Here is a 25,663-nt window from a genome sequence, read left to right as displayed (position 1 = left end):
TCGTTCTAGTTTGTTTCAACTAAATTAGCATTAACTTTCTACTTATTAAGGTTTTTATGTTGTCTACAATTTACTGCCGCGTGGCCAGAAATTTTACAAACATAACACTCACCCTTAACTAAAGTAATTCCGGATTCAGGTTTACGAAATGTACCTTTATCATGAAGACCATGCTTAGAGTTGCGTTCGATGTTCTCACCTTTGCCATCTTTGGAAGATTTGTTTCCAACCACATGCGGCTATTAGCCATGTCCCTCGGAGATGACACCTTTATTCACAAATCACAATTCCAAATCAGAAAGTAAAATATGAGTTTTGAAGATAACATCTATATATACAAACTTCGTTTGAATCAGCGTTTCAAAAAACTCATGGTTACCCCACAAAAATTAATTTAGTTAACAACAATTTTCTGCTCGTCAGAATTTTTCAGAAACGTTTTTCTGTTTTGTAAAATATCAAAAAAATACTTTTACAACTCCAAAAATTCTGAAATTTTACGCGGGTAACTATAAGGATGTCTACTACGTTGTGTAAAAAGGGTTCATTGAAATTCCTTCTAGATTAAAAGATAAAATTGAAACTCTACAGCTGACCAGAAATTCGTTTTTGTTTTTCACTCCACAATTAAGATCCATGATTCACAAACCAATCAATCGTTTTCGATTATTACAAATACTAATGTCTTAAGATTGTTGGGTGCAATAATCAAAAACAAAGAAAAATCAAATAAGCAAAAGTTATTGATACTTAGCTCCTTTATAATGGAAGTGATTGCTTTGACGAAACGAACAAGCTCCCCGTATCTCCGCAACAGCAACAAGGCAAAACTTTGGAAAATAGAGTGAGTCACGTGTTCAACACGCTGTCCTTAAGACATTAGCGCCCGGCTACACTCAGGAGTGATGCTATAGCCCTCACAGGACGGATATCTCCAGGATAAAACACCCTAATACACCTACTACTAGCATATGTAGTAGATGCTCAACTTGAGCTTGGCAACTCCGAAAAAAACCGTTAAGGAAAATCGCGAATGCTTAAAAACCGCTATAAAATATTTTCCCTTAGGGGTCCCTCTAAAATATAGAGCAACCCCTTTCCCATAGATTTTACAAAAGTAGTGAATTTCTTTATATAATTGACAAATACAACTTAAGAAGAAAAACTCCCGATGTGGGACTAAAAGCTTTATATAGTTTCTTAAAACTACTAAAAATTGGAAACTCCACGATGTGGGACTAAAAAGTTTCATTCACAAAATAAAACAATAAATTATAATTTTTTATTAAAACTTTAAAAAATTATTTTTTTATTAATCGTTTTCCAACATGTATAAAATTGGACTCCATAACATATGTATAACAAATCAACACAGAAAGAATAATTCAAACAATCGTTTTACAAATAGTACTGAAGTTATTATTCAAACCAAATGTCTTTGATCAAACACCTGCTGCTGCCTACACAATAATTCCATGATGCCGCTTGCATTCTCGACTTAATCGTAAGAGCATGTTTTCATACCTTCTCTTTTCCCTTTCTGCTCTTCCTCGACGTCATATCACCCATTCTCTCATATTTGGAACCATCTGTCCAATCTGAAAGCAAATTATTCTAGTTAAATCTCGATGAATTAATTCCTAGTGAACTAACAATCTCGCTAATTTAGCAATTATTCATGTTACCAATAAATATAATTTTTATAGTTGAAAAATTACTTCTCTAAGTTAACAAATTCTCTAATCCCTGATATCAAGACTATTGTTTTCATGACTAAAATAAGTACTACAAGATTGTAGTATTTGTCCATAATGTTTTCAAAAGAAGATGGAGACGAAAAAAATACCTTTTGTGAGGTTGAAGTCTGCAAGCTTACCCCATTCTTCATTGACCGAACAACATCGATCTTGCAAAAGTGGACAGCCACTAATGGTTACTGTTTGTAGAGAGGTTAGCCGTTGCATCTGTTCTTCAGAAGGAAGACACTTTAGCTTCTTGCAATTTTTTATGTCCAAGGCCTGGAGAGAAGATAATTTGCCAAACCACTCGGGCAAACTCAAAAGATCATCATACCAGTCTATTTTGAGACGCTGTAATGAAGTGACGTGTTGGATTTGGCCTGGCAACACATCCCCTAAAGCTACCCACCCGTGTATCTCTAGTTCTCGAAGGGAAACGAAGTACCGTTCACCATCTGATCCGGTGGCTGCAGGGAATGGAAAATATTCCAAGTCATTTGAATATCCACCAATTATCAGCGTCTCAAGTGCCGGGAGGTATTGTATACCATCTGGCAATGATTTAAGACGACTACACCATTCAATAGATAAGTACGTCAGTGAATTCAATCCTCTGAAGTCTGCAGGCAATTTCGTTAAAGAACGGCATCTCGAAATCTCAATCCTGGAAAGGAAGTTGTTACAATGATCATCCGGAAGAAAGCCTACAAAATCATCACAATTCTTGACCACTAAAGCCTGGAGAAGGTTGACGCCCCAGAATAATTTCAGAGGTAGAGACGTAATTTTATCCTTTTCCAGCACAATTTCAAAATCTAAGTTTTTAAGAGCTGGAAAATTAGTCGGTGTGATTAATAACTTGAAGCACCCCTCGATCTTCAATATTTCAAGCCGAGAGAAACTAGATGTTGATGTCGACCGCTGGTCTCCTAACCACTCTTCCAAATTATGGAAACCACTTAAATGAAGCACTACCAAAGAAGGGAATGATGCGTCCTCATTACTTGATGATTCTTCATTACTTCGGTAGAACTCGCTACCTATTTGGTAGATAGAACTCATCTCATACATATGAAGATATCCAAGAGATTGTAGTTGTCCAAGTGCCGGAAGGTGTTCACAGTTAAGACAATCAAGTAAACTGATGAATTAATCGTAAGGACCAAAGACAAGTCAAGTACTGCTATGAAGTAAGAAGGATAAGTGGGCAACTAAGGCTGTGGTCATAACTGGTACCTCGTCCCATATTAAATGTCCACCATATGAAACTAACCCCGTCCCATCTGGAATTTACTAAGGTTCCAATTCGTATCATCGCCAGTGACTTTGCAGTGTAATGAAAGTTCATCAACATTGTTTTCATTGTAAAAACTTTGAATACATTTTTTCATTCCTTACGAATGCAGAAAACTACAAATTCATATTTGTTACTAACAGAACATATGTATTATTTGTTACTAACATAATGAAAGTCCTCCGTAGTTTCCTAGAGAACATTATTCTCAAGAGAAATTATCCTCTATCCAAGATGGTATTGGCCAACCATCGATTCCTTTTCTAAAAACTCTAAAACAATGGAAGGAGAAAAGAAATCTCTTCACCCGGCTTTTGCCGTCACAAACATCAAACACCTAATTCCTGTTATCTTTGATATCAAACAAGATGAATATTTGTTTTGGGTTTTTCTATTTGAGCTCCATCTCCAAGCACACGGATTGCTGTTTCTCATTGATGGTTCCACAAACCTTGCGGATATTTATGCCGTCACAGAAAAACAACTACATGCTCTCTGTCGTCAATGGATGTTCGCCACCATGACCAAGGATTTGATATTTATGCCGTCACAGAAAAACACCTAATTCCCCTTCTCCTTCTTCAGATTCTAAGGTTAGTTTCATTTCCCTCAATATGTTACAAAATCCCCAAATTCCAACTTCTTTATCTAGATTCTAGAGTATGATGAAAATGAACAACAACTTAGAATTTCAAAGGTCAATCATCAGTTTATTAGCAGAGTACACTACTGGTTGTTTATGATATCTGGTGGTAATGCTCCACACCAGAAGTTCAAATCTGTGATAATTGGTTCATCTAATGGTTTGATTACTAGAGAATACATTTTGTTACCAATTTGTACTGGAAATTGTTTGAATGGTCGAAATGTATTTGGATTTGGGTACAACGACAAGACAAATGAGTATAAGGTGGTTAGAATCTATTATGAATCAGAAGAACATAAAGAACCAGGAAAAGTCCAGGTATACACTCTTAGGGGTGGTACTGGGTGGAGAAACAAAGGAGAGATTGCTTGTTCCTTGCAAACGAATAATTCTTATTCACCGGGAATGAATGTGGATGGAGAGATTTATTGGCTACACCAAGGGATATTGAAGAGAGATAGTGTCGCTGGTCAAATAGTGGGATCAAACGAAAGGAGAATTTTGGCCTTCAATTTGGCAGATGAGGTATTCCGCTTGCTTCCTAATCCGTGTTATTACATTACCCTGCCTAGTGGCCAAAAATTTGTGGCTTTTCTTTATCAGCAAATCCAGGTTTTAGGAGGCTGCTTGTGTTATGTTCTCAAAACAAGATATGACACAATTAATATATGGTCATTCAAGAAGAATGATGATACTAGTAGGATTCGTCAAATTGGAGTTCGGTAAGCACCGTGCAAATCCAACGTGACAAACTGACAATCTTGCGCAATTTTTCCACCTCACAAAGAGCGGAAAGATTTTATATTGGGATGATAAAAAAACTGTTTTAAGTTATGATCCAAGAACCTCAAGTATTAAAGAACTTCTGAATGGTGGTACTACTGGTTTGGAAGTTTTTGAAACGATTAGTTACTAGAGTAGATTTGTTTCGTTGAAAGCATTAGGAGAAGAGAATGTCAAGATGTTCGATCAAATCCACTGACTGACTACCAGAGTCATAGAAGCGGTGGAGGGTGTAGTTATTGTACATAGTTTGATATTATCAAATGGAGCTAATTTACTGCAGATTTTGCTATGACAAGATCCATTTTTATGGACGCCTTGGTCAACGTCTTTTAAGCAAGTTTCTCTTTGATGAATTCATCTTATATGTGGACTGTGGAGGTTGTGCGTGATCTTATGTTTCTTAGTTTGTCAGTGAATGGCTGATTATCTTACAGCAACAAGTGTTGCTCAGGCAATAATTGCTGTATTTGATTGGAGTTCTTCACCTCAAGCAAGAAATTCTTTTTTCTTAACATTTGTAAGTTTCTCTCCTTTTCCTTTTCTTTTTTGCACTAACATATTTAGTCTATGTTGATCATTCCCTCATTTTTCTATTAGTTTCGGGTTAAGCCGTTGTGGTACTTGAATTAATAAAATCAATTTTTTTGTTGTTGTTTTTGTTGTGCAGTGAGTAGAAATCTAGGTAGAATAGATTACACCTGATACAGGGTGTAACAGAATGGGGATTTCTTTCGGATGGCGACAAGAGAAGCTTGATAAGGTACTCAAATAGGCTTATACATTTGCATTAAGTTTTTAAAAAGTCATCATCATGGTTTAAGTATTTCAGCTGAAGCTATAAGTGTTATGTTAATCTGCTTAACTGTAGTCGACGTTGTTTCACCCACTTAGAAGTTGACACGAATATATTCCATTTTCTTGCATCTTTCTTTGGTATATTTTCACGCGATTTGGTATACAACTGTAATATTCTTTGGCATCTTTAATATGGCATATCTTACCTCTGATTGTTGTAATTATTTCTGCATTTTTATTTGGCAGTCCCTGGGCCTTATCTCTTATTAATATGAATAACACTGAAGAAAATAATGCCTGCCTTAGTAGCCAGCAAAGCAAGACAGTGAACCTACTTATACTGGAATTCGAAGTTTAAAGTTCTAGATCTTGGTATCCCAAAACCTGTGATAGTAGCATTGCATACTAAGTATTACGTCGACGAAACGAAAAATATCTGTTAATCTGACATATCATAGGGGCAAACTATTATCATCTATGGCTGCTAGAGGTATAACCCCGAAATGTTTTTTTCTTTCTAGACATAACCCCTGATTCTGTTGGTTAAATGTGGCGCCTAGAGGCTGCCGAATTTCTTTGGGTGTTTTTCCCATTATGCAGAAAGCGCCTAGGCAGAGATTTTGGGCGCTTCTGATTCTGAAGCATTGCGCGCAAGAATTCATATGCCACATCTAAGTTGTATTCAGCAATGAGAGTAATACTTCGCGGATCCCGATGAATGTGTGTAGTGAATTTTTTTGACAGCTATGCTTGAGAATGCAAAGTGTAGTCAAATTCACATGTGAGGGAGGGATGCAGAGATCCTCGTGAGTCAAGTGGCTCGTTGCAAGTGTCTGTTAGAGTAGCGTTGTTTGAATGGTGCATGGCGTTTTGCATGGCGTTGCAAGTGTCTATACATGGTTTAATATGTACCAAATGGAGCTAATTTATTGCAAAATTTGCTATGCCAATCACATTGCCTGATCCATTTTTATGTCCACAAAATTGGTTAAAAAGACCAAAAACAATAAATCATGAGTGAAATAGATTTCTAGGTTTAGATACTGTTCATATGGATAGTGAGACAAAAAATACTGGTTAAATAGACAATTTAGATATTTCAACAAGGAAAAAAAAAAAAAAAAATAGGTTCTACCTAAAATAACCCCAGCCAAAAACAACTTCCCCTCTTTTTTTTCTCCCGTCAGTTTCTTTTTTTTTTCCAGACAAGGAATTTGATTTTGGGTTTTAATCAATCGATCAGTACCAGAAACACCACCATCAAAATGGGTTTCAATCGATCGATCAGTACCAGCAAATTAGGGTTTTACTCTCCAGATCTGGCAGTGATTTTAAAAGCTGAATTATCAATCATGGAAGTTATAGTTTGTTGAATTACAACATCATCGAAAACCAGATATCGTCTTCTCGTCGATCGCGCTTTGTAATAGGCTATGTCCGTTAACAACATCAACACCAGGTTCTCACTGAATTCTCTTCTCATGTCTTTTCTTTCTTTTTGATTTTAAATTTCACTAATTTAAGTTAATGCTAGATTTTGAAAATTCTAAATTCTATAATTTTTTAAATTTTACTGACAAAATGAGAAGATTTGTATATTTGGATTCGATAATTGTTAATAAGATTCAGAAATGTTTGACTAGATTTGATTAATTAGTACGATTTGGTTTCTTGAGATGTTTGAGCTAAATGGAAATCAATTACGGTTTGAGTAGATTAGTGTTCAGGATTTGGTTAATTGTTACATTTTGGTGGTGTTGGTGGAGGAGTTGGTTGTGGTTCAGGAGGTGGTGGTGTTTGTGGAGGACTTGGTCATGGTTCAGTAGGTGTTGTTGGTGGAGGAGTTTGTCAGTTCGTGAGGTATTGTTGCTTACTGTTTACGATTTGGCTATGGCCAGGAGGTGTTGTTGACAGAGGAGTTGGTAAAGGCATTGGTTTCGGCGGTAGTTCTGGTCGTGGTGGAGTTGTTGGTGTGTGGTATGGAAAGGACGGTGGAGTATGCATTTGCATCTGAAGAAGGTGCTACTGGAGGTGAGGTTTTTGGTTCAGTAGGTGGTGGCGGTGAAGGGTATAGACCGGGTTGTTGAGTAGGTATTGGATGCGATAAACGGTGCTTGTGGAGGTGGAGGTATTGGTGCAGGTTCCGGAGGTGCTGTTGTTGAGTGAGTCATGACTATAACCTAAGTTTTTGACTGATAATTTTGGGGGATGAAAAATGAAGTATGTAGTGATCTAATACACGATTGTGGTCACATACACACCGCACACTACTTTTGTAATATACACAGATGCAAACCAATTTTGGGTTTAGGTTATTATTAGGATTTCTCTTTTGTTTTCTCGGCAAGTTTCTTGATGGGATAACTTTGAGAGAAGATCAGGTGATATAATCTCCATAGTATTTCTTGTAATTTGTAAATATCCAGGTCTTGCTATTGTATCCGTAAGAATCGGTTTGGAGGATTTTTTCTGTGATAAAATTCCTTATATTGATTGGTTCAATATTAATGTCTATTGAAAATTTAGTTCAGTGTTTACTGAACTCATTTTATGTGCTTCTGAAATTTGGACTTGATCTCTGCCAGGGTACTTTGTACTGATCTCTGTCGGTGAAGTTTGTTGCTTTGTTTTCTTTTTGGATTTGTTTGTCGTCTCCCTAATCCTAATCTACTTTGTACTAATATTTTCTACACCAACAAGGGAGAGTAATGTTGGTGTTGAGCTTGTGCTTTCACCCATGTTAATGTGAAGTCAACAATTGATGAGTTGAAGGCGCATGTCTGTTCTTATTGGAATAACATTTCAGCGGACTCAATTCAGTTTGTATTTGATTATGAGTGGAGAAGCAATGTTGTTGACAGTGATGTGAAGCTCCGGTCTTTCTTATCATTGTGTATTGTTAAGGAGTTGTCTTTCTTGGAGCTTCATTTATTTGAACGTGTTTCTCTTCGTGCTCCTGATTTTATTCGTGAACCTACTATGAACGAGTTTTGTTTAGCACCGGACCCTATCAGAGATCAGTTGTTTTTGCAACTAGTATTTACCTTAAATTGTTCCTTTTGTTCATAAAAACATATATTATGAAATTATTTTTTCAAGTATTTCTCTTCAGTTTTATTGTATGTATCTTATAGTCTTCTGTTGTTTTTTTAATTATACATTCCTTTTAATTTTACTGTAAAATTTTAATGTTTGCGAAGATTCAAATTTAACTGTACATGGCGTAACCAGTTTCATCCTGCCTATTCTAGAAAAAATTGAGATTTTTGGCTAGGATGAAACTGGTTTCATCCTTCACACCCTGACAAAAAATTCTATTTTTTTCAACCTGCACAGTCTGAAAACTATTTTATACAGGCTAGGATGTAACCAGTTTCATCCAAGCCTGGTTACATTCTGACAAAAAATTGCATTTTTATACAGGTTAGGATGTAACCAGTTTCATCCAAGCCTGGTTACAATCTGACAAAAGAAAAATATTTTCAACCTGCAAATTTAATCATTTCTGGATAGCATATTCAAACACAACTATCATGAAATTGAAGTATAGGCATTTTTTAGTAAAAAAGTTCATTATTTAATTAAGACAAATCCACGGATCACAAATATATGAGAAGACATAGTTTAACAAAAAAAAAAAGAACTTCCAAACGAACTACATTCATAAATTTTTTCTAAACAACGTAAACACATTAAACTTTCCATCAGCTATTCTCATCAGTTAGGATTTGATATGCGAGATCGATTCGTCCTGTGCCCATCTCTTCCCCAAGAGTATCTTTGCCTTCAAAGGAGTAACCGTTTGTCATTTGCCCATTCCATACCACGTTAATAAGAAGTCACAAATTTCAGAAACCCATCTTTATTGAATCTGAACCAAACCCGTTCTTAATTCATCATCATAATCTTCCAGCAACAACAGATCAACCTCGAATTCATCTGTTTATCAGCAAAAAAAAAACATCTTGCAACCAAGATCGGTCCAATCCTGCAGCTGCACCTTCAAAAAGATATGAAACTGATTCCATCCATCATATTCCGATGAAAATACAATTATATAATAATCTATAACTAGATGAAACTAGTTTCATCATGCATATTTTGACAAAAAAAAATTATATTCCAGTTTACAACTAGACGAAATTGGTTTCATCTTGAGTATTCTTACGAAATTAAGGTATATCAATATATAAGTTATATGAAACTGGTTTCATCCTGCACATTTGTCGAAAATACAGCTATATGAAAGTTTACAAAAAGATGAAATTGTTTTCTAGTTGAGTATTCTGACGAAAATGGTATATCAATGAATAAACTATATGAAACTAGTTTTCATCCTGCATATTTTGACAAAAAAAAAAACAAATTTTACTAAATCTTAGAAAGGATGAAACTGGTTTCATCCTAATTAAGTAGGATGAAACTAGTTTAAGATAGGATGAAACTAGTTTCATACTGTCTTAAACTTGTATTAAAACAAATTCAAAAGGGATGAAACCAGTTTCATCACCAGCAAACATGGATGAAAGCAAATTGAACTAAACCTAAAACATGATGGAACCGATTTTGAATAAAATATACTTTTTGTTCTCTTTAGTGCATCTAGGTATATGAATTCAATCAATTTTATAAAATGGAATGTATACAGAGGCAATATGCTTATTGAAACAAGTTTCATCCTGGAATCAACACAATTTCACATCACAGAAACCAATTTCGCAGCATACACGCTGATTTCTCATCAAAATTCTCATTGACAATAATTGTGACCAAATTTAATTGAACCCTAGATGGATGATTCCAGCTTCGTCCAATTTTAAATGGGTAATAAGTAAAATTGCCCTAATCTTGAGCATCGGATAAGATTAGGGAGAAATTATGAAGCATGTGAATCCGATTTCAGGTCAATCCAGAACAGATGAAACCAATTTTCATGCTACTATCATACATTGTCACTGTCATTGTTGAATTAAAATCGAGAGAATTAAGGTAGTTAACGCCTAAACACCAATTTCATCCGTGTTTACACAAGAAGAAAAAAATGGAATGAAATCTCACACATAAATATGATTCATTTCAGAAAATTAAGGTAGTTAACATCAATTCGTGTGAAATTGAAACTTACCAGTGAAGGAATTTACCAGTGAATGGATTTGCGAACTCTAATTTTGGTTTGAAGAGAAAACCCTAATTTTCTGGAGAAAGAGAATATCGATAGCAGAAGAAGAACTCAATGGATTCGGTGGAGAGCAATTGAAGATGGGTGTTGGAGATAATTGGTGGTGGTGGCGATGAGATTTTCTTAAAGAGAGAGTTTGATTTTCCATGGTGGTGATGGCGGAGAAGAGAAGAGCTTGTTTTACACTTTTTTCAGATTTGGTTTTGTGTTTGAGCGAAGAAGACGAGAAGAGAAGAAGATGAAGAAGGACAGTAACGTAAACTCCTCATTAAAAGATTCTTTTGGACATTTGACCCAGGTCGAATCCTAACTGTCCATATGGCCCAGAAAACTCCATTTGTTGGCTATATAGCCCATTTTCCGTTTTATGTCAGCCCTGGTCGAGGTCTTTTTAGCAAGTTTCTGATTTATGATTACATCTTGCATGTGGAGGTTGTGTGATCCTATCTTTGTAAGTTAGTCAATCAATAACTGATTTTCTTACCACAACAAGTGCTGCTCTGGCCATAGTTACTGTCTTAGATTGGAGAACTCTTTTTTCTTACTTAAAGTTCGCAAGTTCTTCACCTTTTCTTTTCTTTTGTATTAATAAATCTCTTAAGTTCTCATTACTTATATCTTCTATCCTCCCCTGGTCAACGTTCACTTTTCTGTTAGTTCTTTAAAATCGCTTTGTTGTTGTTGTTGTTTAACCTGAGTCAGCCAAGAAATATTAAACCAAAAAACTTTTCTGAGTAATTACTAGACATTCTGTGGAGAGATGCTTATGATTCAGGTTACTACTATTTGGAAAGGGAACAGTTGAGGAACCAGCAAATAGTCTGGTGGCAGGATTACATTATTTTTTATATAAATTTAAGGATTTTTTATTCGACTAAAACTATTGATTAAACCACTCAAATTTTTTATTCATACGTAGAGTTTATAGATTAAATGACGATGATATGAAAGTTGTGAGAACCATGGAGTGGTCTTTTGATGGTTCTCATGAAGGGAGGTTGAGTTGCAACTCTGTAGTTGCCTAAAAATTCATTGATGGAGGAGTCTATGGACCAGTTGTGTATCATTTTTTTTCCAACTAATTAAAAATATATTTTGTATTTATGGATTGAAAAAATTATTCTACATGACATCAGACAAGAAGCTTGTCGGTTTCAACCCTTTTTTATACTACAACACTTAACCTATGAAAAAGGAAATCCTAATAAACACATTAGCATCATGGTTAGCTATGTAGTTGCAAAGACGTTTAATGAAATCCGTTGTTGCGACTCCAATCTCACCAAAAATAGTAAAAGCCAAAGCTTCAAATCCATTGCCTTGAGGAGTACACTTTTCCAAGGAGTTGTGCACCGCAATATACAAGTTAAAATTTGAAAAAAAAATATGTGTTATTTTAGTAAAAAATTAAATATTATGGCTGGAGATGAATTATTTTTCACTCGGGGAATTTTGATCTCGCATCCGTAATCTTTTTTACTATTTCTCCGGTCACAGACTTAGCTGGTATAACACGCACAAAAGATAGGTTGACACCCACTTCCTTCAGATTCTCTATCTCCAACTCAAAACCAGACACCCAGTCAGATTTATCATAAAAAGGTAGATTGCATTCTCTCTCAAGCATTTCACATTACTGAATCTGATTGATAAATTAGACAAATGAATTTCCGTTTTGTGAGAAATTATCATTATAACATATCACAACTTGAGAGTTTTGTGAGAGATGAGTGTAAATCTGGTAAAATTAAGAATCTTGATGATGGTTTGAGATACTTTGATCAGTTGATTTCAGAAAAGCCATTGCCATCTAATCACACATTTAATCATGTACTTGGTTCGTTATCCAAAATCAAGTGTTATTCAGATGTGATTAGGTTATATAAGAAGATGAATTTGGTTGGTGTACAGCCCAGTATTTATACATTGAGCATTTTGATTAATTGCTATTGTCATTTCGGAAAAATTGATCATGGGTTTTGTTTGCTTGGGGAGATGATAAAGAGAGGGTATCATCCTGATACTGCCACTTTCAATACACTGATTAAATGGTTGTGTCTTCAAGGAAAGATTGATTTTGCATTCAAAGTGTTTGATAAAATGGCTGAGATGGGGATTCAACCTGATGCTATTACCTGTAATACACTTATATCTGGGCTCTCGAAAACTGGTAAAGTTGATCATGCTCTTGAGGTGAAAAACAAGATGGTGAGATGGAAATGCACTCCTACGGTTGTTACATATTGTGCGACTATAGAAACACTTTGTAAAGGAGGATTAGTTGATGAAGCTCTGGTTCTATTTTCTGAAATGCTTAAGGATTTGAATGTTGCACCCGATGTAGTTGTTTACACTTCTTTGATTGACGGGCTTTTTGATTCAGGCCGGTTGGATAAGGCAAAGCGACTCTTTGAGGAGATGGTTAGTAGAGGAATCTCTGCGGATGTAACAACTTATAGCTGTATGATTCATGGTCATTGCGTACATGGTCAATGGGAAGAAGCAAGAAGATATTTTAATGAAATGTTGGATCAAGGGATTTTACCCACTACAATAACCTTTACTATATTAATAGATTCACTTTGTAAAGATGGGAAGATAGATGATGCTGTGGGGGTATTTAGATACATGGACAAGATAAATGTAAAACCTGATCGGATTACTTATAATTCAATGATCAACGGTCTGTGTTTGGCAGGTCGGTTGCAAGATGCAGCGGAACTATTTGACTCGATGGTGGATAGGGGCCTTGGACCGAATGCTGTCAGTTGCACTACATTAATTGATGGGTATTGCAAGAACCGTAAGCTGGATGAAGCTATGCAGTTATTCAAGAAAATGAAAGAAAACGGGTTGAAACCCACAACACTTACTTACAGTATACTCTTAGCTGGGCTATACCGAGGTGGAAGAATAAAGACCGCAGAAAGTGTCTTCAATGAGATACAGTCATTTGGTCAGTGTTTAAATAAAATTACATTTGGTACAGTTTTGGATAGAATCTGCAAGAATGCAAAAATTGAGGAAGTAGTAGAATTGTTTGGATCCTTGGATGCTACCAATATCTCAGGTAATTGCGAATGTCTGTGTGTATATGATTCAGTTTCTTGATAGAGTAGCCTTTTTTTGAATGGTGCATGGTATCATTAGTTTACATGGTTTAATATGCATACCAAGTGGAGATAATTGATTTCAAAAATTTGCTGTCACAATCACATCCCCTTGATTCATTTTAAGTCAGCCCTGGTCGCGGTCTTTTAAGCAAGTTTCTGTTACATGATTGCATCTTACATGTGGATTATGGAGGTTGGTGTGATCCTATGTTTTTTAAGATTGTCAGTGAATGACTGATTTTCTAACTGCAACATGTGTTGCTGAGGCAACAGTTACTGTCTTAGTGTCTTGATTGGTTCTTACTTGAATTTTGTAAGTTTTTCACCATTTCTTTTATTTTTCACCAATAACATTCTTAAGTTCTCATTACTAAGATCTTTTACTCTCTGTTGGTTAGGTGGTTATGGTATTTAAGTTCATTCATTTTTCTATTGATATCTGATTAGGTGGCTCTGGTATTTAAGTTAAAATCGTTTTTTGCTGTTGTTTTTGTTGAGCAGAGAGTATCTAGCAGCCAACACTGCTTTTCTAAGGGGTTACTCAATGTCTCTGCCCAAAAACTGTCGGAGAAGACACAAGAAGAGTGGATTGACACGCTAAGTTATAGCTTCTAAGTCAGCCGAGAAGGGGTTACTCAGTGATGCTTCTTCTTGATAATGGGATCTGCAGACAAACAATGGGGAAGCTAGACCTGCATAGTTTGGCATGTATCTGGAGCTGTTCACACCTTAAAGGATCATTTTTGAAGGATGGTGGCTCAGATCTCACTAGATCATTCTTTAAATCGCAATAAATTGGTCAGACCAAAACCAGGATCTTCTATTGGTTCTGTTAGTCGCTTCAGCATAGGTTGGAAAGGCAGGCTGAGCTGGGAATAATTTTGCAAAGCTCAGAAGTATTACATCTACATATAACAGGTGTGAAACATTTATTTTCGTGAAGACAATATTTACTCATTACTGTATAACTGCGGAGAAGAGTGTCTATGTAGGTGCCAGCCTTGCATGCACCCTTGTTTACATCCGTGAACGAAAACCCAATCACCACCCACTTGAGCTGCAAGTCTCATTTGCCAAGAATTTCATTTTTTTTTCCGTGCTGTTCTTCATTCTTATAAACTACTAGAAGAAACTGAATCTGAACTGCTTCTTTGAAATGAACAGCTAGCTATGGTCAAGTTGGTAAAGCTGCTCTCCATAACGGCTGTGATAAGTACGGTAAAAAGAACAAGGGTGCAACTTGGAGATTGCCCTTGGCCCTTTGTATAATTTGATGTTAGCAGGTTGACCTGACGATGGTATCAAAATTACTTCCGTTATGTTTTCCTATATTCGCTTCTGGTAATGTTTGATCTGAGGCAAAGAGAAGTCGGTTCATCAAGGGTGACAGTATCTTATTTTACCATGTAATGCCAGTTACAATCTCCATAGGCCTCCTAACCTTGCAAATTGGAGTCCTGCCTTGCAAGGTCTATTTGTATGATGAGTTGATATCAGGAATTCACTTGGGGAAGGTGAAAGTCGCTTCTGATAGTTGCTTCTTGTTTTCTTTGTATTTATCAAACAAACCGTAAACTGGAAAGTACTGGGAGTCCAAAATGAACTACTCCCTCGGTTTTAGGAAAAATGATACTTTCACTTTTTCAATTTAGCCTATTTTTGGGCAAAAATGAAAAAGTGAAAGTATCACTTAAAACCGAGGTAGTATTTAACAATGTATTTTTCAGATGCTACAGAAATTTGTTTGTAATTTTATATCGTCGCAATTCGACCAGGGTACATATATTTGCCTGTTGAAGCTTCTATTTGTAATTCTTTATCAGATGTGAAGTGTAAACCAATTAGGCTCAGCTAGTCAGCTCACACTTTTTCGACAGTACATCAACCATGACGTCACATCTTGTTCGATTCTATCTGCCTCGTGATCTCAATTTGATTTTGCCTGAGTCAGATGTAAGATCGTTTTTTATTTTGCTAATGTCTGATTAGAGATATGACTCGGCTCATGGGTCAACCTCTAAGCTATTTGATTCGGATAACATTTTATCCTCGGACTCTTTAGGCACTTATTTAACTAGCTTCAAATTTGGAACCCAATTTGGGTGGACCGGACCCAATTCTCCGGGTACTGACCCAGTTGGTATAGAACCCACAATAGATAGGCCGCCGAAGTATTGATACCCATTTCCTTGACATTCTCTTCGGCGGCACTGGAGTAACTCAAAAACCCGAGACTCAGTCAGATTCATCATCAAAGGTACATTGCGTTCTATCTCAAGATTTTGTAAATCTGGAAGGATACATAAGCTTGATGATGGTTTAAATTACTTTAATCAATTGATTACGGAAAAGCCATTACCGTCTAATTATACATTCAATCATGTATTTGGTTCCTTATCGAAAATCAAATGCTATTCAGATGTGATTCTGTTGTATAAGAAGATGAGTTTGGTTGGAGTAAATATACATTTAGCATTTTGATTAATTGCTGTTGTCAATTAGGGAAAATTGATCACGGGTTTTGTTTGTTTGGGGAGATGTTGAAGAGAGGTCATCATCCTGATAGGGTTACTTTCACTACATTGATTAAAGGGTTGTGTCTACAAGAGAAGATTGATTTTGCATTCAAAGTGTTTGGTAAAATGACTGAGTCAGGGATTCAACCTGATGCTATTGCTTGTAATACACTTATATCCGGGCTTTGTAGAATCGGTAAAGTGGAATTAGCTCTTCAGATAAGAAGCAAGATGGGGAATTGGAACTGCAGCCCCACGGTTGTTTCATATTCTGCGATTATAGATACGCTTTGCAAAGAAGAATTAGTTGATGATGCTTTGGCTCTCTTCTCTGAAATGCTGAATGATTCGAATGTTGTACCCCATGTAGTTGTTTACACTTCTTTGATTGATGGACTTTGCAGTTCAGGCCGGTTGGATGAGGCAAAGAGAATCTTCAACGAGATGGTAAGTAGAGAAATCTTAGGAAATGTAACGACATATAGTTGCATGATTCATGGGCACTGCATACATGGTAAATGGGAAGAAGCAAGAAGATTTTTTAATGAAATGTTGGATAAAGGGATTTTACCCAATGCTATAACCTTTACTATATGGATAGATGCACTTTGTAAAGATGGGAAGACTAAAGATGCTGTGGGGTTATTTAAATACATGGAAAAGATAAATATAGAACCTGATCTGATTACTTATAATTCAATGATCAACGGTCTATGTTTGGCAGGTCGGTTGCAAGATGCGGTGGAACTATTTGACTTGATGGTGGATAGGGGCCTTGAACCGAATGTTGTCAGTTGCACTACCTTAATTGATGGGTATTGCAGGAATCGTAAGTTGGATGAAGCTATGCAACTCTTCGAGAAAATGAAACAAAACGGGGTGAAACCCACATCAGTTACTTACAGTATACTCTTAGCAGGCTTATACCGAGATGGAAGAATAAAGACCGCAGAAAATTTCTTATGTGAGATGCAGTCTCTTGGTCATCACCCAAATAAAATTACACCCTGTACAGTTACAGATGGACTCTGTAAGGATGGAGAAATTGAAGAAGCAGTAGAATTGTTTGGATCCTTGGATGGTACAGATATCTCAGGTAACATTTAAGTTCTAATTACTTGTATCTTTTAGTCTATGTTGATCATTCATTGTTTTTTCTATTAGTTTCAGGTTAAGTGGCTCCGGTACCTAGATTAAAATCAACTTTGCTGTTGTTTTTGTTGCGCAGTAAGTAGAAACTAGCAGCCGCCAGCCAGCACTGCCTTTCTAAGGGATTACACTCTGTCGAAAAAGGTACAAAAAGAGTGGACAAATCTGATGTATGGAAGCTGGACCTGCATGGTTTGGCATGTTTCTGGAGCTGTTCGTGCTTAAAGGAGCACCTTTGAAGGATGGAGACTCAGATCTCACTCGTTCTATGAGTACCAATAGTTTGGTTGGACCAAAACCTGGAACTTCAATTGATTTTGTTAGTCGCTTCAGCGCGGAGAGAAAGACTGGCTGAGCAGGAAATAACTTCGCAAAGCCCTGAAGTATGACATATTATCACGTATAACAGGTATTCAGCTTTTATTTTTGCAAAGACAACATACACTTTCTACTGAACTCCCTTATGTGAGTTGATGTTAGAAAAATATTAGTATGGGATGAAAGGCATTCAGGTCCATAATTGATGAGATTATCTATTTGATGAGGAAGTTTATTTGCACTCCACTCGATATTACCCCGCTTATTGGGTTGATATAGAAATGTCTTGAGAAATTTCTTATGAAGCATTGGGCCACTCAGAACATCTAGATAGAAACTTACGTCACTTCAGAACATTTCCTTTTTGCCCCAAGATCAGTTCTTTAGTATTATGTCCTACAGAGGGCTATAAGTGAGATGTAACTCCTGGCCCTTCATTTTTGTTGTCTCTTGGTTTGAATCATTTGTTGGTCGGGAGGCTGATGTATGAAAGAATTTACAACTATCTAAAGTGAAAGAAGGGACATGATTCTCGGTTAAAGGGTTTTATGACTTGTGTAAATATTTGGCATCTTAGTCTCCTGCATAGCACAAAGGAATCCATAAACAAGAGCTTTATGTCTCAGGGATGTTTATCATTGTTGGCAGAAGTAGCAGTTCTTCTGAGAGCGTATTAAACTCTCCCAAATCCTAATAATATCTCTGTATCTCTTCGTTCATGTTACTTCAGATTTATTAACAAACCACACTGAAAGTGATTTTCTGTTTGTTTATTTCTTTCTATTATCTTATATATACAGGGAAGTGGGTTCTGTACAGTTTGCAGACGTTATCTGGGCCTGAGTTTCTTTTGTACAATTAGCACCCCCTCGAAGCTGCGGGTGAGATCTTTGATTACCCATGTTATCGGATTTATGCTGTTTTTTATGCTCTATTGATCAATACATTTTTAAAGCTTGAACTACCCTGGCCTTAATATGCTCAGAAGTGTTATTTTAATCCCCAAGAAAGTCTAATAGAGAAAAGTCTAATAGGGAAAAGTCAAAAAAGGATACTTTGTATTAGTTCTCGGACCCATTTTCTTTTAAAGAGAAAAGAATATAACTCTGCTAGTGGTTACAAGTAGCTCTGTTTTACAAGTATAGGAGAACTTGTGATGTGGATCACCATCGCACTGGTATGATGCTCCAGTATTTAGCTCTATTTAAGCATCCATGATTTTCTCTTAACTTGTGTGAACCTAAGTTGTCACATCAATTTATCTTTTTTACCAGTTATTCATGATGTTATTTTCCCTCCAAATTTTATACCAAAATATATTTGCTTCTTTTCTGTTTCTTTAGAGTTTACAGGGTACAACTTCTCCATCGTGTTATTGCTAGTGACAGTTTGAATTTATATTTGATTCATGCATTGCCTATTACTGGACTAGGAAAACGTCGTAATCCTTCCTTGTTCTACTTTCACAGATACTTCTCAGTCTTCAGCACATGGTTTCGCGAGTCTCATCGAGCCCCAGGGTGTTTCCCTTGATTCTTCTTCATCCACAATAGAAGCTCCAGAATGGTTCTACCCGCTGATATTCTGCACTCTAGGCTCTTTCTCATTTTCGCCGCTGTTTGCTTCATCTGTTCATCCTACTGTGAAGCAAATAATTCTAGTGACGTTCAGATATTAATCGCCCCAAAGATTCTCCCGTCATAAGAGGAGATCTCGTTCCGAGCTGGTTCGACACTTCCACCATGTAATTGGTCTGCTATAAGATGCCTGGGTTCCAAAGTTCAGGAGGTAGATCTATCGTGCACTCGGCTTTCACTACAGCTTCCATTTCCAAGCCACCTTGGATAACTCAGAGCTCTGAAGCGTCTTACTGTCAGCTACTTTTGTCCTCGCAGGCCCTCTTCCTGCAAATATATGGAATTTGGAGAATTCATAGACTGTGATTGTCATTGTATCACAAACTCTGTCTTCTGTGTAGAAGAAGAAAACGTAAATTTCGAACAAAAGAAATTAATCTCCATTTTTATCATCTTCATAATGTTAATAGTGTAATGTACTTGTGCAAGATAGATTCTGGTTCATTTCTCAGAGACCCAGACTCAAGGAACAAGTTATATTTAGGAAGGCACCCCCAAATAAATTACCGGCAAACATATGGGGTGCCTTCATAGAGAACAATAGTTATTAAGGGACACCCAAGTTACCAGCAAAGATTATATACTCTTGTGTCGTTCATACGGAACAATAAATTCATTTGTATTAGCTCTCTTTTCTGGAAACTTACTTGAAATGAATTTGAGTCGAAGATTACTGCAGTTGCTGGATACAAGAGCTGCAGCAGGAGGTAATTATTCATTTCTACTGAATCATGATATTGTGAGATATTATTATGCTTCTGAAGGTGGTAATAGAGTAACACAATTTGAGCGTTTTGTGTGGGATGAGTGTAAATCAGGAAGGATTAAGAAACTCGATGATGGGTTGAGATACTTTGATCAGTTGGTTTCAGAAAGGCCATTACCATCTAATGATACATTTAATCATGTGTTGGGTTCGTTATCTAAAATCAAATGTTATTCAGATGTCATTTTGTTGTACAAGAAGATGAGTTTGGTTGGGGTACAACCTAATATCTACACGCTCAACATTTTGATAAATTGTTGTTGTACATTAGCGAAAGTTGATCACGGGTTCTGTTTGCTTGGAGAGATCATTAAAAGAGGTTACCATCCTGATACAATCACTTTCAATACACTGATTAAGGGGTTATGTCTTCAACAAAAGATTGATTTTGCAATCCCAAGTGTTCGACAAAATGACTAAGACGGGTATTCAACCTAATGCTGTTACATGTAATACTCTTATACATGGGCTGTGTAAAACTGGTCAAGTGGGTCCTGCTCTCAAGTTAAAAAATAACATGCTGAAATGGAAATGCAGACCCGATGTCGTTTCATATAATACCATTATAGATACCCTTTGCAAAGGAGGTCTAGTTGACGAAGCTTTGGTTCTCTTCTCCGAAATGCTTAGAGATTTGAATGTTACACCCAATGTTGTTGTTTACAATTCTTTGATCAATGGACTTTGCAAACCAGGCCAGTTGGATGAGGCAAAGAAGCTCTTTGACGACATGGTTGGTAGAGGAATCTCTGGAGATATAGTAAGTTATAATTCTATGATTCATGGTCATTGTGTACATGGTCAACAAAAAGAAGCAAGAAGATATTTTGATGAAATGATGGAAGATGGGATTTTACCTAATATCGTAACCTTTAATATATTGATAGATTCACATTGTAAAGATGGTATGATGGAAGATGCTTGGGGGTTATTTGAACTGATGGACAAGTTAAACATCTCACCTGATCAGTTTACTTATAATTCAATGATGGATGGTCTGTGTTTGGTAGGGGCATTCATCCAGATGTTATCAGTTGCAGTACATTAATCGATGGGTATTGTAAGAATCGTAAGTTGGATGCAGCTATGAAATTATTTAAGAAAATGATACAAAATGGATTGAAGCCCACAACAGTTGCCTACAGTATACTATTAAGGGGACTATACCAGGGTGGAAAAATGCAGACTGCTCAAAGGTTTTTTAGTGAGATGCAATCTTCTGGTGAATCTCCAGATGAAGTGACATACACTAAAAATGCAGACTGCTCGAAGGTTCTATATTTCTCTCTAAATCGAATCGAAATATTCCAAATAACATCAATGACACATATCACAGTTGTAGGCTATTTTCGAACGAAAAAACTTGAATCATGATTTTGATTCATAACAATTAATAAATGGTCCTTAACCGAAATTCATAACAATAAATTGTCCTTAACCGAAATTCATCTAGTATGAACAAATGTCAATTAAGCTTAGTTATTATATTTCGAGAACTAATTATCAAAATAAACTTGATTCAAATTCTTGTCTATGCATAATAATATAATTACTTTGAAAATAGGAAGAATGATTGTCCTACAATCTCTGATAAGTTACTCATTCTCCATGTTCCATGGTAAAAAGAACAAGGGTGCGTACACCTTGGAGATTGCCCCTTGTAACTTTATGCTTAATAATTTGGCGGTGAAGCTGGTTTTATAATCCACTTCTAGTAATATTGCAGCGAGGCAAAGAAGTTATCACATTAGAGTCCTTCCTTAGAAGGTCCATTTGCTTTTAGAGGAATCACTTGGTGGAAGATAAAAGTTGCTTTTGATATTGCTGCTTATTCTTTTTCTAAGCGTCGAATTCATCATGAACTAGAACATATCCGCATGCATAATGAGCAAACTAGATACTACCTAAATTTTTCTGTAATTTTGTATTTTTAAGACAAAAATAAAGTTTCAAGATAGAAAAGAAAACAGAAAATATATAATCGGAGAATTTTATTTTAACATAACCAAAATTTAAATTGATTATCGGTTAAAAAAAAATTTTTTAATCGCCTCGGACTCCACGCTGCAAAATTATTTTGCTAAGACGATTAATCCTCAAAGGTCCATGCATCTAATGTACGACGTATATCCACATAATCACTTCCTTGGATGCCAAGTCCAACAAGCGCTTTATTTCAAGAAAATTCGCAACCTGGATCATGTCAAATACTAATTGGAAATATGTTCTAAAATCAAAATTCAGTAACTGTGCATCCCAAATCTTTTTATGCTCATCACCTATGTTGTAAAAGACGTGCAAAAAAAAAGCGTCCATGCGCCAAATTATACAGTAGTTTGTTTTTTTCTAAATAAAAGGCGCTCGCCTCGCCCAGCGCCTTTTACAACATAGTTCATCACTAGTCTCAACTTCAGCGTGTTTGCCAAGATACTGCCGGCTAATTTGCCTGGCCACATGATATATCAAACGCAAAAAATTGTCGTTGCATATAGGAAACCAATTGCTTTCTGACCTAAATTCATAATCTGAAAATTTTATCTTAAATTCAACCCGTCATCTCTATTGCCCCCAAAAATACTCAAAAGTTCTCATAAGAAATGAATTTTGGTCGGAGATTACTGCAGATGCTGGATTCAAGAGCAGCAGGAGGTAATTATCCTTCATTTCAGAAAATTGTGAGACATCGTTATTACGCTTCTGCTGGTGGTTATAGTATATCACAACTTGAACGTTTTGTGAGGGATGGGTGTAAGTCTGGAAGAATTAGGAATCTTGATGATGGGTTGAAATACTTCGATCAACTGATTTCGGAAAGACCATTACCATCAAATATTACATTTAATCATGTATTGGGATCATTGTCGAAACTCAAGTGTTATTTAGATGTGATTCTGTTGTATAAGAAGATGAATTTGGTTGGAGTACAAACAAGTATTGTTACATTGAGCATTTTGATTAATTGCTGTTGTCAATTAGGAAAAGTTGATCATGGTTTTTGTTTGCTTGGAGAGATTATTAAGAGAGGTCATCATCCTAATACTATCACTTTCACCACACTCATTAAAGGGTTGTGTCTACGAGGGAAGATTGATTATGCAATCAAAGTGTTCGACAAAATGACTAAGATGGGTATTCAACCTAATGCTGTTACATGTAATACTCTTATACATGGGCTGTGTAAAACTGGTCAAGTGGGTCCTGCTCTCAAGTTAAAAAATAACATGCTTAAATGGAATTGCAGACCAGATGTTGTTTCATATAATGTCATTACAGATACTCTTTGTAAAGGAGGTTTACTTGATCAAGCTATGGTTCTCTTCACTGAAATGCTTGGAGATTCGAATGTTGTACCCGATGTAGTTGCTTACAATATTTTGATTAATGGGTTTGGCAATTCAGGGAGGTTAAAGGAGGCAAAGAGACTATTTAATGAGATGGCTACTAGAGGAATTTCTGCAGATTTGACAACTTACAGTACTTTAATTCATAGTCACTGCGTACACGGTCAATGGAAAGAAGCAAGAAAATATTTTGATGAAATGATGGATCGAGGGATTTCGCCCAATACAGTAACTTTTAATATCTTAATAGATTCACATTGTAAAGATGGGATGACGGAAGATGCTTGGGGGTTATTTGAACTAATGGTGAAGATAAACATAAAACCGGATCAGATTACTTATAATTCAATGATGGATGGTTTGTGTTTGGTAGGTCGGTTACAAGATGCAGTTAAACTGTTTGGGTCGATGTTGGATAGGGGCCTAGAGCCAAGTCAGTTCAGCTACAATGTGTTGATTGATGGGTATTGCAAGAATCGTAAGTTGGACGAAGCTATGCAGCTTTTCAAGAAAATGAAACAAAATGGATTGAAACCCACAATATTTACTTACAGTATACTATTAAGGGGACTATACCGAGATAGAAGAGTTAGGGCTGCAAAGAATTTGTTTAATGAGATGCAAACTTTTGGTTTATCTCTAGATGAAGTTACATATGGTACAATGTTGGATGGACTCTGCAAGAATGGAAAAATTAATGAAGCGGTAGACTTGTTTAAATCCCTGGAGGGTACAATTATCTCAGCTAATATTTACATGTATACTATTCTTATTCATGGTTTTTGTCGGGCAGGCAATTTGGAAGATGCAAGGAAATTGTTTGATGAAATTCCAAGAAAAGGATTGGTGCCTAATGTAGTAACTTATACCACGATGATGGATAGCCTCTTTCGAAGCAAGATGTTATTGGAAGCTAACAAATTAATTATCGAAATGGGTGAGAAGGGTTGTTCACCAAATGTTATAACATATAATACCATCATTAAGGGTTTTCTTACAGTAAAGGAGACTGACAAGGCATTGCAGTTTCTTATTAAGATGCGTGAAAGAGAATTTGTACCGAGTGATTCTGTTGTTTCTTTGTTAACTAAGACTCTCTCGGCAGATGAGCTAAAACAATTGTAGTCTTTTTTTTTTTATATATGAAAGCTCGTAATTGTTGAGGTAGCATGGATCATCTTAATGTGGTCATTTGCTTCCCTTTTCAGTTAAATGCATTCAGGTAGTTATTGTTTGAAATTTATTCTGAAAATTTTCAAGTGGTATCTCAAGCTGCTGCAGCAATTAGAAAGGTAGATTAACGGAATCCTTTTGGATGGCGTCGCGGTGACAAATGAAGCTTGATAAGGTACATAAATAGGCTTATTCATTTACATTTTTTTGGTGTTGTAAGACTAAGGTCATCGTGGTTTTAAGTATTTCAGTTGAAGCTATACGTGTTATCTCATGAGTCTGTGATGTCCTTAACTGTAGTCATTTTACTTAAGTTTATGTGTACTGTTTTATCTGTTAGATCTCAGTCATGCACAAAGAGCAAAGATTTAGTGATGTCTCTGTCGCAGGAGAACCTTAGATCTATATTAGACTAGATTGATAATCTGGCACAACAACTTTCTGTATGTTAGTTGGTTGTCCTTTTCAGATAGCAATGCTATAGGTCCAAAGCTTAGGAACTGGAATCTTGATTCTGAGTTGTGTTGTATGATTTCTTCAGTAAAAAATGAGAATGCGTGTGTCGGATAATGGAAGCTAGTAAGAAAAAAAAGAAAGAAAAAAAAGCCTGACTGTTGTGATTTGGAAGAAGTTTGCAGTCTAGTATAGGAAATTCTAAGTTAACATCCAGATGTACCTGAGGTTGCCTGAAAAGTCAGAAAGAATGTCGCATGAGATTTTATCAATATTAGTTGAAAACTGTTGATCGCATGAAGTCTGGCAATACATAATTGCTTTCAGGTATGCTGATTTCCCCTTTTAGTTTAGTTCTTTGTCAGGATAAACGATAGTCTTGTGTTATGTTCTGGTGTTTGCCATTATACAAACAGGCTTGTATTTTTCTTTATTGTTTATTGTTTTTGGCAAAATATTCATACAAACAGGCTTGTATCTCCTCTGAGTATCACAACCTTACTATTGTTTTGTTTAATTTCATCTTGTTTTGTTTATCTTAAGATTTTTGATTATTTGTGTTTACCAAGAGAAATTGATGTCGTGGTCCTGTTTTTGTAATGGTTTTGTAGAAGGTGGATTATGAATGTGATTGCAAGCGTTTGTTGGACCAATCGATGCTGGCAAAGCTAAATTTCACATCCCAATAGGTTGTTATTACTACTTATTGTCATTTCTTTTTTCTAGTTTACACCAAGGTTCATGTATTTGATTTGTTA

The 25,663-nt window shown here is 36.1% G+C and overlaps 3 protein-coding genes, 1 long non-coding RNA gene and 1 pseudogene across 4 annotated transcripts; 4 read left to right on the top strand and 1 right to left on the bottom strand.

Annotated features, from left to right (window-relative positions):
- Positions 1–1,323: 1,323 nt before the first annotated feature.
- Positions 1,324–2,842, bottom strand: LOC113329907 (putative disease resistance protein RGA3). The gene is made up of 2 exons (XM_026576746.1): positions 1,847–2,842; positions 1,324–1,598 (listed from the first exon to the last, which is right to left on the bottom strand). The coding sequence occupies exons 1-2, from the start codon at positions 2,808–2,810 to the stop codon at positions 1,519–1,521; spliced, it is 1,044 nt and encodes a 347-aa protein (XP_026432531.1). The 5' UTR covers positions 2,811–2,842; the 3' UTR covers positions 1,324–1,518.
- Positions 2,843–6,421: 3,579 nt separating this feature from the next.
- Positions 6,422–7,762, top strand: LOC113329913. Its single transcript, XR_003349993.1, has 2 exons — positions 6,422–6,719; positions 7,159–7,762. It is a non-coding gene; the product is annotated as an uncharacterized LOC113329913 (long non-coding RNA).
- A 4,237-nt stretch (positions 7,763–11,999) lies between these two features.
- Positions 12,000–19,428, top strand: LOC113329775 (pentatricopeptide repeat-containing protein At1g63330-like). The gene is made up of 6 exons (XM_026576605.1): positions 12,000–13,509; positions 14,717–14,815; positions 15,995–17,164; positions 17,297–17,626; positions 18,336–18,416; positions 19,005–19,428. The coding sequence occupies exons 1-4, from the start codon at positions 12,102–12,104 to the stop codon at positions 17,308–17,310; spliced, it is 2,691 nt and encodes an 896-aa protein (XP_026432390.1). The 5' UTR covers positions 12,000–12,101; the 3' UTR covers positions 17,311–17,626; positions 18,336–18,416; positions 19,005–19,428.
- Positions 19,429–19,824: 396 nt separating this feature from the next.
- On the top strand, positions 19,825–21,511 carry LOC113329774 (annotated as a pseudogene).
- Positions 21,512–22,523: 1,012 nt separating this feature from the next.
- LOC113329772 (pentatricopeptide repeat-containing protein At1g63330-like) lies at positions 22,524–24,404 on the top strand. Its single transcript, XM_026576604.1, has one exon. It carries the CDS (start codon positions 22,536–22,538, stop codon positions 24,402–24,404), a length of 1,869 nt encoding a protein of 622 aa, XP_026432389.1. The 5' UTR covers positions 22,524–22,535.
- Positions 24,405–25,663: the final 1,259 nt, after the last annotated feature.

Source organism: Papaver somniferum, unplaced genomic scaffold (genome assembly GCF_003573695.1).
Source record: "Papaver somniferum cultivar HN1 unplaced genomic scaffold, ASM357369v1 unplaced-scaffold_117, whole genome shotgun sequence".
In the NCBI taxonomy this organism is placed as follows: Eukaryota; Viridiplantae; Streptophyta; class Magnoliopsida; order Ranunculales; family Papaveraceae; genus Papaver; species Papaver somniferum.
This window is presented reverse-complemented; position numbering and strand designations above follow the sequence as displayed.

Excerpts from the sequence above, each read along its gene's own strand:
- LOC113329775 (XM_026576605.1), top strand. The coding sequence starts at position 12,102 with ATGAATTTCCGTTTTGTGAGAAATTATCATTATAACATATCACAACTT. Across the intron at positions 13,510-14,716 it reads GGATGCTACCAATATCTCAG|CTAGCTATGGTCAAGTTGGT; the intron begins GTAATTGCGAAT and ends TGAAATGAACAG. Across the intron at positions 14,816-15,994 it reads GAGATTGCCCTTGGCCCTTT|ATGAGTTTGGTTGGAGTAAA; the intron begins GTATAATTTGAT and ends TTGTATAAGAAG.
- LOC113329772 (XM_026576604.1), top strand. The coding sequence starts at position 22,536 with ATGAATTTTGGTCGGAGATTACTGCAGATGCTGGATTCAAGAGCAGCA.
- LOC113329907 (XM_026576746.1), bottom strand. The coding sequence starts at position 2,810 with ATGTATGAGATGAGTTCTATCTACCAAATAGGTAGCGAGTTCTACCGA. Across the intron at positions 1,599-1,846 it reads AGACTTCAACCTCACAAAAG|ATTGGACAGATGGTTCCAAA; the intron begins GTATTTTTTTCG and ends ATTTGCTTTCAG.